We start from the raw sequence: 20019 nt of genomic DNA on the forward strand, positions 1-20019 counted from the left end.
GACAAAATACGAAAAAAGGGTCAAAATACGAAAATCACATAAATAACAGAAAATAGCAGAAAAAAAAAACGAAAGAAAATAGATGAGAATAAGAAAATAAAGGACAAAATAAGAAAAAAATTTGACAAAAGAAGAATACCTGATGTTGAAGAAGAACAGCAAATTGTGAGACTTTGCGAGACGAAGAAGAGCAAATGTTGAAGAAGAGCAACAAATTGCGACTTTTCGAGACGAAATTGAATGCCTTTACGTTTATTTTAAAGCAATTTTGGGTTTCACGAGAAATGAACAATGGCGGTGTTAAGATGCTTTTCGAGGCTTCGCAAATGGTGTCAAGCACCCGCGTATCACGTCGGCACTCCTAAAAACGTTTATTCTAACAATGATAATCCTAAATACAATAAATAGTAGGTTTTTAGCTTCGCAACTTTCTAAATTTTAAACTTGTTTTAAACTTTAAACTTTTAGTTATCAAGAGCATCTAATGATTATTATCTAAATGCTCATTTGGTCGAAGGTAGGGAGTGCAAGTTTATTGGAGGTTTTATTTTTACATGTAATTATATTTTTTTAGGAATTACTAAATGTTGTTTGGTGATTCATGAAAAATATTTTTACATGTAATTATATTTTCTAGGTCCTATTAGGTAAGTAATTTCTTCCAATTGTAGTAAATGGAACTTGTTAGGATATTCTACTTCCATGAATTTGTCAATCAAACAACACCAAAAAAAATTCAATTCCTAGGAATTTCAGCTCCATATGTTAAATAATGTCAACTAAAAAATACCAAAATTTTAAGAATATTTGGTGCATTTCTAAAACAAGTAGGGGTATAATGCATTTTATGAAACCTCATCAGTAGCTTGTAAAAAAAACAGTTAAAAATGTGAAATTTTGAATCCTTATCCGTATCTATGAATCTAATAGCAAATAAACTATTTGAAGTCAACTATCATGTCGATAGAAAGCTGACATCGCATGAAGACATAATCATTTGACATTAGCAATAAATGAGGTAAGCAACATCATCATCATGTATTCATGTTTATCGTTTTGAAGCAATGAAAATGCCGCAGATGCAAACTGCTTCGTATATTGATGTGGGCACTTGGACGACTCGTGGGAAGTTGGACGACACATGCAGTGATGCAGACGCTAATTACAAAATTGGCTTCATAATAGACTATAAGAATACCAACCTTTATAGGTAATAAAAATACAAACCTAAAATTTGTATAATATTGTAGTCACTATTTATTTATTCAAAAATTTTTGAAAATATTGGTCTAATTTTAATATAAAAGTAAACCAACTAACTAAATGAATTAACTAGTCACGAAAAGAAAGTAACCTAGTCATTATTGGACTAATTCTCTTTTTAATATTAAATTTACCACGCATTATCTAATTTTAATTTAAAAGTAGACGGTCATTTACAAGACAAACTCAAAACAAAAGTTAACTATCAATGCAGATCAAACTACGGAAACAAAATCACATATTCACTATTAATTTCACTAACTATATTGATGTTTATGTCATGGAGGTTATAGAAGGCGTAATAGATAAATGGCCCGCAAAACTAATTGGACCAATGGTTTCCATCATCCTACTTAGATGGAAGAGTAGAAGGAGATATAGGTTACGGATCAAGTCTATGGAAACCCTTAAGCGAGAAGTGCAAAGAGTGGCTACAAAGTAAGCCAACAAAATCAGTCATTTACATCTCATTTGGTAGCATGGTTTCACTAACACAAGAACAAATAGAGGAAATTGCATTGGCATTAAAGGAAAGTGACTATTACTTTCTTTGGGTGGTTAAGGAGCCCCAGATTAGCAAGCTCCCTAAGGAGTTCCAGGCGGAGGTTTCGATAACTAATAAGGGGATGATTGTTACATGGTGCAATCAACTCGAGAAATTGGCCCACGAAGCAACTGCATGCTTCGTGACTCATTGTGGTGGAACTCGACACTGGAAGGGCTTAGCCTCGGGATCCCAATGATAAGGGTCCCACAATGGAGTGACCAATTACCGGATGCCAAGTTCATTGAGGAGGTCTGGGGGTGGGAATTTGGCCAAAGGAAGATGAGAAAGGAGTGATAACGGCCTTTTGAAGTTGACCATTGTGCATAAACATTTATGAACTAATGGAGTTACTTGTATGAATATGTGGTTGCTATTAACAATAAAAAGAGTCACTCCTATAAATAAATGTTAGTTATTTCTATAATAAAAGGGAATATTGACCAATTTACTCTTATGAACGAATGATGTTACTCATGTGAAGAAATGGGGTTACTTTTGTGAGCAATTGGACTTACTTATATGATTAAATAGGTGAGGTTACTCTTATGGATTCATGAGGTTACTCATGTGAAAGAATAAGGTTACTTTGTGAACAATTATTGGGGTTGTTTTAATTTAGTAAATACATGGAGTTACTCGTATGATTAAATAGTTAAGTAAGGCTACTCTTATAAACGAATGAGGTTACCCGTATGAAATAATGGGGTTATTCGTATGAATAAATGAGAGTTACTCGTTCGATTAAATAATCTCATCGTATAATTAAACGGGGTTACTCTTATAAAGCGAATGAGATTACTCGTATCAATAAATTAAAAAGATATTACTCTTATGAATGGACGGGGCTACTCGTTTGAATAAATGGGGTTACTAATCAAGTTTACTCTTATAAGTGAATGAGGTTACTCGTTTTAATAAGTTTACTATTGTGAATGAATGAGGTTGTTCGTTTGAATAAACACGGTTACTTTTGTGAACCTTTAGGGTGACTCATGTGATTAAACGAGGTTACTCATATAAATAAACGAGATTACTAGTATGAATAAATTGAGTTGTTTATATATTAAATGACACTAGTTGTATGACTAAACGAGAAAATGAAAAACTAATCAATTTACTATTGAGGGGGTTGCTCATTTGAATAATATGGATACTTTTATAAACAATTGGGGGTTACTCATATGATTAAAATAAGGTTACTTGTATAGATAAATGAGTCACTAGTATGAATACGTGGAATTACTCATAAAATTAACTGAAGTTACTCATAAAATTAAATGAAGTTAGTCATAAAATTAACCGAAGTTATTCATAAAATTAAACGAGGTTACTTGCATTAATAAATGGGATTACTCATAAGATTAAATTGAGATTTCTCACTTTTGAATCTCCTAATTGCAATTACCACATTAAATCAACCCAAATTCTCTTCCTTTTCCCTTCGTTCCATAAACACTTCACACAACCTAGAAAGGGACACGGGGTACAGCTGTACCCCCAATTTTTTTTAAAAATAAGTTAAAAAAATAAAAAAAATAAAAAAAAACAAAAAAAAACTCGCGCAGCACGCGTTTGCGTTTCAATTTCATTTTTCTATTTGAAACTCCTCTTTCTTCTCTCTCTCCTCTCTCACACCTACCAGCGATTGAACAACGACTACCGAGATACTTCCGGCGAAATCTGTGAGGGGCGCCGACCGCCGTCGTTGCGACACTGCCTGAGCCAGACGCCAGTTGCCCAGTTCGCCTTCTTCGGCTTCGCGAATCGCGACCCAGGCTGCCAGAATTCAAAGCTTGTATGTATATATATAAGCAGAATTCGAATTGTAAGTTCATATATTGTTAGATTCTTAATTTAACTTTTCTAAGCTTCGAATTGTAAGTTTATATATTGTTAGATTCGAAGTTTGTATATATAAAACACAAAAGCTTGTAACTTTTCTAAGTTTATAAATTGTTGGATTCTTAATTTAACTTTTCTAAGCTTCGAATTGTAAGTTTATATATTGTTAGATTCCTAATCTAAGTTTATATTATACACACTAACTGTTTCTGCCTAGAAACTAGTCAAAAGAGTAATATGCTTAAGGTGAGAGTCAAATCCCGAGTTAGGTTAGAATCCCGAGTCTCGTAGTCTCCAATCCTGCAAAACAAGGAAAAACTGGCCCGGGGGTGTTTCCGGGAAAGCCCCTCCGACGCTCAAGTCAGTTGAGATTGAGGTAGAGAGAGAAAGTAATCCAGTCTAGAGAGAGATGCTCTGGTTTTGTTAGGTGAGAATTGAATACCTGTTCATTGATGGGATTGTTGGTATTTATAGTTGTTGGGGATTTTCCAGACAGAAAACCCTTTTTGGGAGCCTCCCAATACCTAGGGGAGCCACCACCTTTTTAAGGTAATCAGCTTTTTGTACCCTAAAAGCTGGTGAATCCTCCTTGATATGAGAGGACTAGGCTTTGGGTGAAATGCCTTTTAATATTTTATTGGGCCAGACCAGGGGCCCAAACAATTAACCCCGCGCCAAATAATCTTAAATGAACTCTGGCTTCAGAATACGGTTGGTTGGCGAATTTTTCGGAACTTGCTCTCGATCCGGGAACCCGACCCGAGTTCTCCCACTTGTAGGGGGATCTTTTGAGGGGAATTAATAGACCACGAGAGGAGCTTCGGCTGAAGGCCCAACATTGACCCCGACCCGAGGACATCGTGGCATCTCGCCACACCGATTGCTGGAGTCCCGAGTGGGGTTTTGGGTTATAGCGTGGAACAGGGGTGTCAGCCCCGTCCCGAGAGCGCACTAATGACCCCGAGTGTGGTATGCTGAAATCCCGAGTGGAGGGGGGAGTCCAGCCACAAGCGCGTCATCCCGACTCGGGCATGCCGCGGCATCTCTAGGGAAGTCCTTAGGTGGGGGCCCGAGTGGGGGAGGTGTTTATTTGCATAATACCGACCCCGGGACAGGGGGACACCCAAGGATCTCATGCTATCCCGAGTTGGTCTGGGATGGACTTAGGCTATTATTTGGCTAAGTGTGAGTCCCTTGGATTGACCAAGTAGGGGTTCCCAACTCGGGGGCTAATGAGCCTCCGTATGCGATCCCGAGTTGGTGATGATGGAACTTACTCATATTTGGCTAAGTATGAGAGCCCCTTGGATTGACCAAGTAGGGGTACCCAACTCGGGGGCCAATAGGCCTCCATGTAATCCCGAGTTGGTTATGATGGAACTTAGCTCATTATTTGGCTAAGTATGAGGCCCCTTGGATTGACCAAGTAGGGGTACCCAACTCGGGGCCAATAGGCCTTCCCATGTAATCCGAGTTGGTTAGATGGAACTTAGCTCATTATTTGGCTAAGTATGAGAGCCCCTTGGATTGACCAAGTAGGGGTACCCAACTCGGGGGCCAATAGACCTTCCCATGTAATTCCGAGTTGGTTATGATGGAACTTAGCCAAATATTGAGAGCCCCTTGGATTGACCAAGTAAGGGTACCCAACTCGGGGGCCAATAGGCCTTCCCATGTAATCCCGAGTTGGTTATGATGGAACTTAGCTCATTATTTGGCTAAGTATGAGAGCCCCTTGGATTGACCAAGTAGGGGTACCCAACTCGGGGGCCAATAGGCCTTCCCATGTAATCCCGAGTTGGTTATGATGGAACTTAGCTCATTATTTGGCTAAGTATTGAGAGCCCCTTGGATTGACCAAGTAGGGGTACCCAACTCGGGGCCAATAGGCCTTCCCATGTAATCCCGAGTTGGTTATGATGGAACTTAGCTCATTATTTGGCTAAATATTGAGAGCCCCTTGGATTGACCAAGTAGGAGTACCCAACTCGGGGATGATTGGAGGGAGTCTGGTTTTGAGAGTAGGGTTGACCCTTGGAGTTTGACCGTTGACTTTCTGACTTTTGGCCATTTGGACTTTTGGGGGCCTGAATTTGAATTGGGCTTCTTCTTCAATTTTGGCCCAATCTTTTGAGGGCCCATTGAGGGTCCAGAGGTTGTCGCGACGCGGAGGGGAGATTTGAGGTTATATATAGAGATGGAGAGAGAATTTGTCCGTATCCCAAATCATTTGCAATCACTTTCTCTCTCTCTAGAATCTCTCTCTAGAATTTCTCTCTAGAATCTCTAAAATTTCGTCCGATCCCGAGTCCTCCTAGTGCGCGTCTCAGTTTCCGCTCCCGACTGTTTTTTGAGAAGGTACGCCCCCTCGTGTCCCTTTTCTTTTCTTACTTCTTTGTTGTTAGGTGTTTAGGATGGATCCCGAGTCGGATCCTAGTGAGTCTTCTTCTTCTCCCATTAGACTTTCTGAGGAGGGGGGTAGATGGATTCTTGGTTAGTACTCGGGTTCCCTGTGAGGACCCTTCCACCGTTCCCGAGGCCATTCCTCTTTCCACTCCATCGGATTCCCTAAGCGAGGAAGATGAAGGGGTTGTCCCGGGACCTTTTGATGTTTCCTTGGCCCATAAACCCTGTAGTTCGAGTTATCTGGATAGGTTATTGTCGGACAAGGTGGTGACGGTTTCCGAGGAACCCGAAGATGAAGCCCCGACCACATCCGGACAAGAGGTCCCTTCCTTAGACCCCGAGGGCGGTCCTCATACTTTCTTTCCCGAGGCCGGCTTTATGACTTATATGGAGAGAAATGCGAAGTATATTGGGACTGAGTTTTGGATCCAAGACCCCTACTTTGTTGTGAGGGCCAAGAGTGCAGAGTCGGTATTGACTCCTCCTGCTGGGTGTGTTTCAGTGTACCACCATAGCATGCAGATGGGCCTTAGGTTTCCCTTGCACCCATTTATCAAGGACCTACTAAATGGTTACCAGCTTACTCTGACCAACTTACTTCCAAACAGCTGGTTAACTATAAATGGATTCATTGCTGTTTGTGATCTTCTCGGGGTGGCCCCGAGTTTGCGCCTGTGGCGCAATGTTTTTACATTGATGCTTGGCCCGGCTGAGCGCCACGGTCCGGGGTGGTTCCGTTTTCAGTGTCGCCCAGGTTACAAAGTGGTTCGTGATCCCCCTTCTAACCAAAAAGGATTCAGAAGAACCTTCTACCACGTCTATACCAGCGGCGATTGGGGAATCCCCATACTACCCCCCGAGGAAGGTCCCAGATTTAGATTGAATCAGACGGTCCTGAGATGTCTCGGGAGGAGGCGTTGTGGGATATACCTTTCTACTACCCGAGAATACATTCGGGGGATTTGGCTTATGTGCCTTCGAATTGGTTGCCCACTCGCCATGATATCCGGAACGAGATGTTCCTGGCGGCTGTAGGCTTGAGCCGTAGCTGTGATAAGGGTAAACTCCTTATCCAAATGTGCAATTTATCTTGTTTAGCTAAATTTTGACATTTTGTTTGTTTCAGTTCTAGCCCGACACCGACTCGATCCTGTAATGGCCGAACGATTCATCAGTAGCCACGACTTGGCAGCTAAGCTCTTGGCGGAACTGGACGCAGAGACTATGGCTGTACCCCCGGCTCCCAAGGTGAATCTTAATTTCAGCTTAAGCCCGACACCGAGTTGATTCTTCCGTTTTGCTAACTCCTTTTCATTTTCAGGATACCGAGTCCAAGAGGGCTAAGAAGCCTCACGTCCGCTCCCGCAAGGTGAGGTCAGATGTGGAGAAGGCTCAAGCTGCTGAAAAAGCAGAGGCGGAGATGGCTGCTAGGCGCCTTCGCTTCGTGGTCTCGAAGGTTTCCGACAAGGCCTCGTCAGGGGTCTCCTCGGGAAGCAAGCGGAAGGCTCCGAGCTTTCTCGAGGATGCTTTGATAGGTTCTGAGGAGCCTCTCCAAAAGCGTACCCGAGTCGAGAAGTTTGGGATTGATACTCCCTTTACTTCTATTACTCCGACGCAGAAGATGGCTAGAGTGAGGTCTGCTCTTCATACCCTCTATACCGATGCCGATGATAAGGCTCTCTTGGACTTGGGCATAGGCGAGAGTAATGCTTTGTACGAGTCCTAGCTCGAGTTAAATACCTGTCCCGACTCCTCTATTTTTCCATTTTAAGCATGTCTTAATGTTCTGCTTTATCTTGCAGACATCCATTCGTATGACCTCTGTGATAAATCGCCGTTCCCAATTTGAGGAGGGCGTCGTTGAGCTGAAAGGGGAGATTGACGTCCTTAAGAAGCAGATTCAGGAGAAGGATGCTGAAGTTATTCGGCTCACTGCTACCGAGTTGAATTCTCAAAAGGATACCTTCGAGCAAGCCTCCGCTGCTGTTAAGGAACATAAAGCGCTGAAGGATAATCAGAAGGTGCTGACCGATGACCTTAACGATGTTACCCTTGCGAGGAACACCCTTCAGGCGGAGTTGGACGAGCTACGCGTCAAGCTCTCGGCCGCAGAGAAGAAGGCCAAGCGCTCCGCGCACAAGCTAAAGAAGGCCTCCAAAGAGGTGAAGGCTGGGCAATCTGAGTTTTTGGAGGTATGGAAGAGGTCTCCCGAGGGTTTGGATTTCCTGGGAGAGATGGCTTCTCGTTCATACCGGATGGCGGTCAGGGAAACGAAGGAGCGATTGAAGGGTATCTTAGTTGGTCCCGACTCCTCTCTAGATTGGTCGAGGGTCGAGGCTGAGTTTGATGCCCGCATAGCCGAGGAGCAGCGGGTGAATGCAGAGAAGGCTGCAAGGAAGGATCCTCCCCAGTCATCTGCTTCCAAGGTGCTTCCGTCTCCGGCTTCGAAAGTTTCTGAGGACCCGACTGCCCTTCCTTCCACTTCCCCTGAGGCTCCTACTCCCAACCCCGAGGTAGATTGAACCAGAGACCTTCTGTCGGGAGTTCCAATGACGAGGACGGTACCGGCAGTACCGACAGCTCCCCACCAAGACTGCTGCTGTTTAGATTTTGTTTTTGTATCTTTTCTGTTGAACTTTTTTCCCGCCCGAGAGTTTGTTCCCGGGTATTATTTGCGGTTTCTGAGAGTCTGTTCTTGAAACCTTTAGGCGTAACTTTTTTCTTATGAATGGAAGTATTTTCTTGATTCATCTTTTGCCTTTTCCGTGTTATGCTATAAATATGTATCATTCGTTGCAATTATAAGATAATGTGAACTTTTCATTACGTTGCAATAATACCGAGCTCTAATAAGGTATTGCTAATGGCCCCGAGTTGTAACGAATGATAAAACCGACGGCTCAACTGTGGCAAGGCGGCTTTAGTCAATGTTAACTCAAAAGGGGACTGGCGAATACCCCGAGTTGGCTTGCATTTTGATTACAGAAATGGCTCAAGTGTGGCCATGTTACAAGGTAACTTAGATAAAATACTTCTTCAAATTGTCTGCATTCCAGGGTCGGGCAAGGGGGGTGCCTTCTGGTGACTCAAGTCGGTATGTCCCGGGCTTGACCTCGGCGACAACCTTGTAAGGTCCATCCCACTTTGGCCCGAGCTTGCCTTTGAGGTGGGTGAGGCCAGTGCTTCCACCTTCCTCACCACCCAATCCCCGACTAGGATAGGGCGAGCCCTGACCCTTTGATTGAACTGTCTGCTACTCGTAGCTTGTTGTGAATGGATTTCAGCAGAGCATTGCCTCTTGTCTCGGGAAGTAAGTCGAGATTGACTGGTTTTTCTTCTTCGTTCTGCTCGTAATCGTAGAATGTCATTCTCGGGGATGGTATCCCGACTTCTACAGGAAGGACAGCATCGCTTCCATAAACCAGGTTGAAGGGTGAATGGCCAGTTGCTTCTTTCACTGTTGTCCTTGCCGACCATAACACTCCCGGGAGGTCGTCAATCCAGCTTCCCTTAGCTCCTTCTAGAGACTTTTTTATCCCATTCAGCACAACTTTGTTTGCAGCCTCTGCTTGACCATTTGTCTGGGGTCGGGACACTGCTGAGAACCTTGTTCTAATGCCGAACCTGGAGCAGTATTCCCGAGTTGGCCCACTGTTAAATTGCCTTCCATTATCTGAGATGAGAGTCTTGGGAACCCCGAACCGGGTGATGATGTTTCTCCATATGAAGTTTGCACTTGCTTGTCTGTTATGGAGGCCAGTGGTTCCGCCTCGACCCATTTCGTGAAATAGTCGATGGCTACCAAGAGAAACCTCCTTTGCCCCGAGGCCGCTGGAAAGGGACCTATGAGGTCCATTCCCCATTTGTCAAATGGAAGAACAGCTTGGATGGTGGTTAGTTGATTGGTTGGGGCCCGAGGTATATCTCCATGAAGTTGGCAATTAGGGCACTTCCTGACCAGGACCTCTGCATCATGTTTTAGGGTGGGCCAATAGTACCCCGCCCTTAGAGCTTTCCCAGCTATTGTCCTGGCCCCCTGATGGCTGCTGCAAGCCCCTTCATGGATTTCCCTTAGAATATAGTTCCCTTCGAATGGAGTGACGCATTTTAGCAACGGGTGCGTGTAAGATTTTTTATACAAGTCGCCTTCATACCAGAGAAACCATCCCGCCTTCTTTTTAAGGGCTTCAGCCTCTTTCTCATCTATGGGCAAGAATCCGTCCCGAAGATACCCTATGATTTCTGCCATCCAGGTGTCGGTGCGGTTCAAAGTGTGCACTTCCAAAGAGTTGATGCTTGGTTGCTCAAGGACTTCCCAAATTATGCTGCGGGGGGCTAACCCTTCTGCTGAGCTAGCCATACGAGCCAGGGCATCAGCCTGTTGGTTCTCGGACCGGGGGAAATGCTGGATTTTGAATGAAGTTAGCTTCTGAATTAGTTGTTGGGTCTTGTTAAGGTACATCCTCATATTGTCTTCCTTAGCTTCATACTCCCCCGAGACCTGCCCCACTATTAGTTGGGAGTCGGATTTTGCCAGTATGTTCTGGGCTCCCGAGGTGATACAAATTTGTAGGCCTAGAATCAGTGCTTCATACTCGGCCTTGTTGTTTGAGGCAAGGAAGTCAAACTTCACTGCATATTCCATTTTGTCCCCGATAGAGGGTATGATGACCAGTCCAGCTCCACTTCCCGACTTGGTCGCAGAACCATCTACTTGTAATTCCCACGACTCCCTTATTTCGATGTCCTCCGGACGGGAGCAACATTCGCTGATGAAATCTGCGAGGGCTTGGGCCTTGATTGCCCGACGCGGCTCATATTCCAACCCGTAGTCGGCCAGCTGGTCCGCCCACTCGGTCATTCGGGTCGAGTGATTCCTGCTTTCAATTAGCTTCCTGATAGGTTGTCCGGTTAGGACGATGATTTGATGCGCCTGAAAAGACGGCTTCAACTTCCTACTTGCCATCACCAAGGCGAACACCATTTTCTCAGCCTCGCTGTATCTCGACTCTGCCCCTCGGTACGCATGGCTGATAAAATAGACGGGGTGTTGGATGTTTCCCTTTCTGCAACCAACACCGCACTGAGTGCATGCTCTGATACCGAGAGGTATATTAAAAGAGTCTCTCCCGGCAAGGGAGATATGAGTTTAGGCAGCGTGCCAAGTGTTGTTTCAATTGCTGGAACGCTTGTTCAACCTCTTTGTCCCAGTCGAACTCTTTTCTTTTCAAGGCTCTGAAAAACAACAGGCTTTTGTCGGTTGATCGGGACAGGAAGCGCCCCAAGGCAGCGAGGCACCCCGTCAGCCTTTGCACTTCCCGAACATTTCTTGGGGAAGACATGTTCAACACTGCATTAATCTTGTCGGGGTTTGCTTCTATCCCCCTCTCGTCTACCAGAAATCCCAGACACTTACCGCCAGTTACCCCGAACACACACTTCTTGGGGTTTAATTTCATACCATGGCGCCTAAGTGTCGCTAAGGTCTCCCTCAGATCTTCTACATGATCCTTCTTCTTCTTGCTCTTTACAATCATGTCATCCACGTAAACTTCTATGTTCCTCCCGAGTTGCTCTGCAAAGACCTTGTTTATGGTTCTTTGATATGTGGCCCCTGCGTTCTTTAGCCCAAAGGGCATCATCTTGTAGCAGTACACGCCTTGGGCCGTGACAAAGGCAGTATGGACTCGGTCCTTTTCAGCCATGGGGATCTGATGGTATCCCGCATTGGCGTCCATGAAGCTGAGCAACTCGTGACCCGCTGTGGAGTCAACCAATCTGTCAATTTTCGGGAGAGGATGGTTGTCTTTGGGGCATGCTTTGTTAAGGTCGGTGAAGTCGACGCACATACGCCAAGCTCCGCTGGCCTTCTTCACCAAGACCACATTAGCCAACCACTCCGTGTATTGGCATTCTTCGATGATTCCCGCCTCTATTAGCTTCTTCACTTCTTCGGCAGCTGCGACATTCCTTTCGGGACCCTGATGCCTGAGCTTTTGTTTGATAGGGCGGAACCCTTCCTTGATGTTTAGCTCATGGGAAGCAAAGTCGGGGTTCAGCCCTTGCATGTCCGCAGCTGAATAAGCGAATACATCCTTGAATTCTTTCAAGGTCGAACCAGCTGATCCCTGATCTCGGGATTGAGGTTTGAGCCAATCCTCAATGTATGCCCGACTTCTGGATCTATCACGACCTCTTCGACCTCCTCCACAGGTCGGGGGCGTTCATAGTTTTTGGGGTTCTCGGATATATAAACCCCGAATCCCGCGGGGGTTTCTGTTGGTTCCTCTCTCTTTCTCTTCTTTTCCTTCTTCTCCTCGGGTGCCTTAGCTCGAAAGCTGTTGACATAACATTCCCGGGCTGTTTGCTGGTCACCATAAATCTTCCCGACTTGCCCATCATCGGTTTCATACTGGAGCAGCAACTGATATACCGAGATGGCGGCTTTTATTTTGTTCATGGTGGGCCTACCCATAATGACGTTGTAAGGCAGCGGGGTGTCAACAACTAGGAAGTCTACTGGTAGACTCCTACCTTTTCCCCTGTCCCCGAGCCTTACAGCCAGTTTAACATGACCAAGAGGATAGACCGACCCGCCTCCGAAACCGATTAACGGTTGGTTGGTGGGGATCACATCCTTCTCGGTATACTTTAGTTTGAGTAGGCAATCAAGCGTGATGATGTCGGCTGAGGATCCACTGTCAACGAGGATCCTCTTCACCCGGGAGTTTGCTATTTTCATTTCAATGACCAGTGGGTCATCGTGGGGGGTGTGTAAGTGCCGGTCAGGCTCCCCGAATGTCATTACCGGGCACCCGCCTTTACGGGCTCCACTTCCAACACCCGATGTGTCATTGCTTGAAGGTGGGCCTTGCGAGCGCGGCCAGATGATCCTCCCGAGGCATGACCCCCCGCTATGACACCAACATACCCGTCGGTGTTGTCGCTATCGTTTCTTGCTTCTTTCTCCTTCCCCTTCTCCTCTCGGGGATGTTTGATGTATCTATTCAATTTTCCTTGATCAGCCAAGTGATCCAAGGCCTTCTTTAACTCCCGACAGTCTTTCGTGGTGTGACCACACTCCCGATGGTATTCACACCATAATCTCTGATCCCGCCTATCTTTGGAAGTTTTATAGGTGGGGGAATGGGAATACCGATTTGTGCTTGAGATCCAAATAGATTTCCCTCCTATTTCTGTTGAAACGTGGATCATTCCCGTTATCTACTGCTCTCGGGAGCAACTGTTGGTGATTCCTCATGCTTTTGTTTGGTTCCCGGTAAGGGAGTTCTTCCTTCTTCTTCTTAGCCTTTTCCCGACAGGCTTACAATATGTCGAGGCTTGGATGAATTTCTGAGCCCGACTCATGGCCTCGGTGAAAGTGGTACTTCGTTTCAGCAGGGACCATCTGAACTTTCCCGGCCAGAGTCCGACATTAAGGGCGGTGAAGCAACCCCGTCCTGAAGATCTGAAATCTTCAGACTCCTCATTGAATCGCTGATATAATCGCAAGGCTCTCGTGTCTTGTTGCTTGATGGACATTAAGTGGATGCTGGTTTTCTTGTGCCTACGTCCAGCAATGAAGTGTTGGTGAAACAATGCCTCCAGAACCGAAAAGTTAGTTATGATACCAGGTGACAAGCCCGAAAACCAACTGAGCGCCAACCCTTTGAGGGTCGTCGGGAAATAGCGGCACCAAGTGGCTTCACATCCCGTCTGCACACTCATCTGAGCCTTGTAGGCTGCCATATGATCCTCGGGATCGCTACTGCCCGAGTATTGCTCGATGGTGGGGACCTTAACCTTTCCCGGGTTGGGTACCTCCATGATCTCCCGACTGAAGGGGTCATAAAGTTGAGGACTCCCCTATTGATCAAGGTGTTGGCTTGTTCCGAGGGGCCCTGATCCGCTTCGTCCTCCTGTCTCGTCCTCTTGGACCCGACAGGAGACTTCTCCCGTTCCCTCCTCGGGGTCTGAGAGTGAGCCTGCTCCTCTCGGTGCGTCCTTTCCCTTTCTTCTCTCTTCTTATTTAAGAGGAGCGAGCGTCCTGCTCCGCTCTGCGCCTCTGGTTCTCTTCTATGATGCGCCTGGCATCCGAGTTCTGTGTCCTCTGAGAGTGAGCCTGTCGGGATCTCTCTCCTACCACTCGCTGCTCGCTCCGGTTAGGAACGTGAGTTTGAGGATTATCCCGCCACGAGGCTCTCCCTGGTCATCTCTCGGGGTCCCCTTGATTGAGCTGGGGGATCCCGGCTATGAGCTCCCGCAAACTCCTCTGCATGTTATCGTTCAGCTGTCGGGCAATCCGCTCAATGTCCGCATCGTGACCGGCATGGGTCATCTCGGGGAGCAGAATGTCGTCGTTACGGGGGTCGACCCCTCGTCGTCTATGGCCAGGATTCGACCAAGACATTGGGTTGGTGAGACTGGAGAGGTGTGGGTTGACGAGACAGTGAGCCTCGGGTGGTTTTCCTTCGGGGTGCCATGTTGCTCTCGGTACGTGACTTTGAGATGTAGTATCCCCACAGACGGCGCCAAACTGTTTCTGCCTAGAAACTAGTCAAAAGAGTAATATGTTTAAGGTGAGAGTCAAATCCCGAGTTAGGTTAGAATCCCGAGTCTCGTAGTCTCCAATCCTGCAAAACAAGGAAAAACTGGCCCGGGGGTGTTTCCGGGAAAGCCCCTCCGACGCTCAAGTCAGTTGAGATTGAGGTAGAGAGAGAAAGTAATCCAGTCTAGAGAGAGATGCTCTGGTTTTGTTAGGTGAGAATTGAATACCTGTTCATTGATGGGATTGTTAGTATTTATAGTTGTTGGGGATTTCCCAGACAGGAAACCCTTTTTGGGAGCCTCCCAATACCTAGGGGAGCCACCACCTTTTTAAGGTAATCAGCTTTTTGTTCCCTAAAAGCTGGTGAATCCTCCTTGATATGAGAGGACTAGGCTTTGGGTGAAATGCCTTTTAATATTTTATTGGGCCAGACTAGGGGCCCAAACACTAACAATTTATATAAGCTTCGAATTGTAAGTTTAATTAGAAAAGTTAAATTAAGAATCTAACAATATATAAACTTAGAAAAGTTACAAGCTTGTAAGTTTATATATACTTTTGTGTTTTAATTTCATATTTTTCAACTTTTTTAAGTTTATATATTTTTAGATTCTTAATTTAATTGAGTATTAAGATGTAAAATGTTGAATTTGGACATTGTTGATTAATTAGTTAGGGTTTGCTTATTGAAATTCGAAATTGAATTTGACAATTAATTTTATGAATACAATTAGGAAATGACAAATGACGAATGATACACCCAAGTTAAGTTTAATCTTTTGCATTTTTTTTACAAAATTGGTTGTATGACTATAGATATTTTGGTTGTAAGACTTATATATTGAACAATTTTTATGAACTTTTTTCTACGATTTTTGTGTTTGTTGTACGTCCGTAACTCCGTATCCCCAGATTCGAATTCCTGGGTCCGCCACTGTTCACACTCCTATACTTATTTTACCCAAATCGTCTCCCTCCTCCTCCTACCTTCTCCACCTCTTCCATGTTTTTTTTCACCAACCATAAAAATACCAAAGCAGCAGTATTCTCAGTATGTCAAACGTAACTACACAAAAAAAATCAACTTTCCACATCACTGTATTTTAATTGAAAAACGAGGAAGAAATTGATACAAAATAAAAATCTGTTCCAATTTCTCCTTCGAATTTTTCACCATTTTCATCCCTTTCTCTCTACATTATAAAGTCAACATCAAACATCCATAAAAACTAATCAAAAACAGAGAAAGAAAATAATGGCAATTCCCCTTGTTTCCCAACCAATTTTTCGTCATCTTCTCCTACAATGCCTATTGCCAGGTTACCACCACCAGTCGAATCTGTATGTTGCTTGGATACGGTGGGAAAGTCAGCAAAGAAGACCATTTCTTTGATTTAATGAAATTTTAGGAATTTCACTAGCAATATTTGTGTTGTTCTATTAAGACACGTTTGCTTGGACTTTATATATGGACTGGCCACATCTAAGAATTGGCCAAAAAAAAGTAAATTGAAGTTAAGGTGCAAGTGAGTTCTTCCCTAACTTGCTCCTTCCACTCCAGGTCGGGAGAATACCCGTCGTCTGTATACTATGCCTGCACATCGGTCTCTTTGTGCAACAGCAAGAGCAACTGGGCTCTCTCTTCTCCGAAAATACAAAGGTCTGAATCTCTCTTTTTCGTGTTTAGTTGTTTAGCAAGTAGCCATTCGCCATTCGCCATCAGTGCTTAACATCAGTGCTTAAGAAATTTCTCTCTGCCACAGTGAGAGTGGGAGTGACAGAGTCCGCCGCCTTCTCAAACCTACATCGACACGCATCAACAGTAACTTGGTATTTATAATGGAAGATAAGAAAAGTGGGTAATAACCTAAACGTATTATTAGGCAGGACTTCCTAGAATATTCAATCACTATCTTAATAAGAAGAGGAAGTTTTTAATTGCCACGTATCATTAGGAAATTTACCCTAAATATTGCAATCACAATTTATCTCAATCTCAATATTTAAATGATGTAGGTATCATGTGCATGGAGGTAAATTCAACATTTAGATTGATATATGGAGGTAAATTCAACGTGTTAATTTGTTAATTTATTGATTGAATTAAGAAGATTGGTGATGCCACTTGTCATTGTAATATTAGAATGTCACATGTTCATTATAGGAAAAGTATAAATTTGTTAATGTTATAAATTAAAAAATATATTAATTGGCGATGTTCAAGTTAATTGATAAAATTGATATTTTAAGCAATTAGACCTAGAATTGAGGCTAATTTATAGGAATAAAATTGTTATATGCTCACACGTTTCGTCAAATAGCCTTGATGGCATTTTCTTTAAAAAAAAAATCTAAATAATAGGCATAAGATTCCCCTTTTTTCGAAATTTGATTTTCAGTGCTATTAATCCCAGAAATTGAGAACATGGGAATTATGTACGTGTTAATTTGTTGATTTTATTGCTTGAATTAAGAAGATTGGTGATGCCACTTGTCATTGTAATATTAGAATGTCACATGTTCATTATTCATTCTTCAATTTTATGGTGAATTAATTGATTCTTTGTATGTATGGTATAAATTTTTGCTACTTTAATCACTTAAAGTAGGAAATAATCTTTGAAATAAATTAGGTTATTGTTTGATATCTTGATTGAATGACTTGATTGATTTATATTCTACCGAATAAAAAGATTTACTAATAAATCTAAGTTTAAAAAATTTACAATTTGTGTTTCCATAGTATAAAAGATCATTTTGTAAAGAATAACAAAATAGGGAAAACAGTAAAGGAAAAAGAGGAAATTACTTGGGTGTTTTCCTTTTAAAAAAATATTTAATGTTAGCATGCAAAATATTTTAAAATATTGATGTTACCAAAACTTAATGCTTAACTGTAGGAAAAGTGTAAATTTGTTAATGTTATAAATTAAAAAATATATTAATTGGTGATGTTCAAGTTAATTGATAAAATTGGTATTCTAAGCAATTAGACCTAGAATTGAGGCTAATTTATAGGAATAAAATTGTTATATCATCACACGTTTCGTCAAATAGCCTTGATGGCATTTTTTTATTTTTTAAAAATCTAAATAATAGGCATAAGTTTCCCCCTTTTTCTAAATTTGATTTTCAGTGCTATTAATCCCATAAATTGAGAACATGGGAATTTTTATTTTATTTTTTTGAATGGAGGGAATTTATTTTTTATATCATCAACATAAAATGTGCTAAGTTTTATATAATGATTAGTTAGAATTGAGAACATGTGCGAAGTCATCAATTTAATTTCTTGGAGTAGTGCTTGTATAGCATGCAGTAACATATTTGCGTTTAAGTTACTGATTTTTTTTTTCTTCTTTTTGGTTGGGCAGTTGAATCATGATGTATATATAAATCATATTATAAATTGTCATCTTTTAGTATTCATAAGATTGCAAATAATATCATGATAAGATTGATCATAAGTGGTTAGGAATATTTTTTATATCAAAAATTATATATTGTTATCATAAAGTAGTGCATATCATTAAATCAAATCATATGTAAAATACATTTCTAAAACAAATAAGAGTACAAATTGACTTTTATTCATAAGCTTTCATATTAAAACACCTGTAAAATTGCAAGAAATTAACAAAGTATATTATCAATCGTATTCTAAGACAAAGTACACTCTTATTAATCTCATACATGAAGAATGTGTAAGACATTAAATTCGATATCCCATCAACGTCTTCTAGTTTTGCAAGCATCTTCTGTTTCTCCTCCATGCGAATCCTGTAAAAATTAATAGTAGTGGTTTTAAATCAAAAAATGAATATAAAATATGTTTTTTTTTTTTTTAAAAAAAAAAAGGAAGTATGAAATTAAGATATAATACTTAAAGAGATAAGCACACTATTCAGCCCAATCCACGCATGTCAAGTCAACGACGTCAAAAGAAGGATAAAGTGAATTCTGAATTGTTGATTTTAGTAGAAAAATATAGGCATCTCCTATATGTGCGTAAAGCTTAGTGCGTAAAATGTTCTTGTAGTTGACCTAAACCAAAAAATATGTTAGTGACAATGAATTATATGCGTAAACAATATAACATATATGAATTTAACTACATACACTTCTTATATATAAATACGTACCTCATTAAGTTCATTTCGTAAATGATACTTTGATATTTGTAATATATATGCAATTTGGTTGTCACGCAATGTAACATTCATTGTTCCACTCATGTCTTTTATTTGAATAGTTACAGATAACCTACATTGATCAACATTGATGTTGTTAACTCTCCCAATAATTCTACAATACTTTTCCTGCAATGAATAAAACATAAAAATAAATAATCGTCCAATTGCCTAGAAAATCAAATGCAATTTTGTCAATAGGTTAGCATGAAGATCTTTCATACCCTTTTGTATTTTAGAAATTCGCGTATCGTCAACCGTTTTGCATTTGATATGAGCAACAATCTACTTAGTAGAAGGGAACTAATGTGTATCTTTCGAACCTTTTGTTGATTTATCATTGATGAACCTATTAAATTGACAATATTACAAATACGTATTTCAAGTTAGTACATAATTGAATTTAAATATTTTTTATTATAATAAATGTCTCACCATTTTCGTAATTTGTATGCACGCTTCATTCTAGGGTTGACCATCATTATTGTAGTACTTCGTGATTGTAAAAACAAACCTACAAAATCATGATATATTGTTCAATTAGAAAAGAATAACCCACGTAGATCATATATCTCTTTAAAATAAATTAAGTTTGGATTAAAATGTTTACCTGTTTGATCATTGTTAATGATCAAACCTTTTGCGAAAAGTGTGATATGTTGTGAGACAATATCCCAACTATTCTTTTGTAGAGTTCCATGAATGAAATTGTTCAAAAGGCACAATATAGTTGCAGTACAACTAATCATATTAATAAAATAAGTAAATTAGAATCAAAAGGATATATATGGTATCATGGTCAACATATAAAATGTGATGACAAAAAACTTTAGATTTACCTTTTATCTATAATGATAATATGTTGCTTATTGATGTTTTGAGTAGTATCTAATTCCACGGCACCTAAATATATAACCATTGCTAATACACCTACAAAAACCATTAGTTGAATATTCAGGTTGTGTGATTTAAAAATAATAATATATAAATACATATTTCAATGTTGTCAATTGCTTGAAGTATTTGGAGTTTGCATAGCTTTGTGAATTTGATAGTTGCTTCCATAGTCCACGTGTATCTTATTAAGTAATGAGATGATTTATGTATTGTATTGTAGTGACCGTTAAAGAATTGATTTCGGTATTATATAGGACCCATAATCGACTGTGTGTTTTTTAGAATAATATTAAAAAAACCGATTTGCTTGTATTATATTATAATAT

The 20019-nt window shown here is 41.5% G+C and overlaps 2 protein-coding genes across 2 annotated transcripts; both read right to left on the reverse strand.

Moving 5' to 3' along the window:
• Positions 1-9599: 9599 nt before the first annotated feature.
• On the reverse strand, positions 9600-11042 carry LOC130591154 (uncharacterized). Its single transcript, XM_057394084.1, has one exon. The coding sequence runs from the start codon at positions 11040-11042 to the stop codon at positions 9600-9602; it is 1443 nt and encodes a 480-aa protein (XP_057250067.1).
• Positions 11043-12164: 1122 nt separating this feature from the next.
• Positions 12165-12863, reverse strand: LOC130591155 (uncharacterized). Its single transcript, XM_057394085.1, has one exon. It carries the CDS (start codon positions 12861-12863, stop codon positions 12165-12167), a length of 699 nt encoding a protein of 232 aa, XP_057250068.1.
• Between the last annotated feature and the right edge of the window lie 7156 nt (positions 12864-20019).

This window comes from Beta vulgaris, chromosome 4 (assembly GCF_026745355.1).
Source record: "Beta vulgaris subsp. vulgaris cultivar EL10 chromosome 4, EL10.2, whole genome shotgun sequence".
Lineage (NCBI taxonomy): Eukaryota > Viridiplantae > Streptophyta > Magnoliopsida > Caryophyllales > Amaranthaceae > Beta > Beta vulgaris.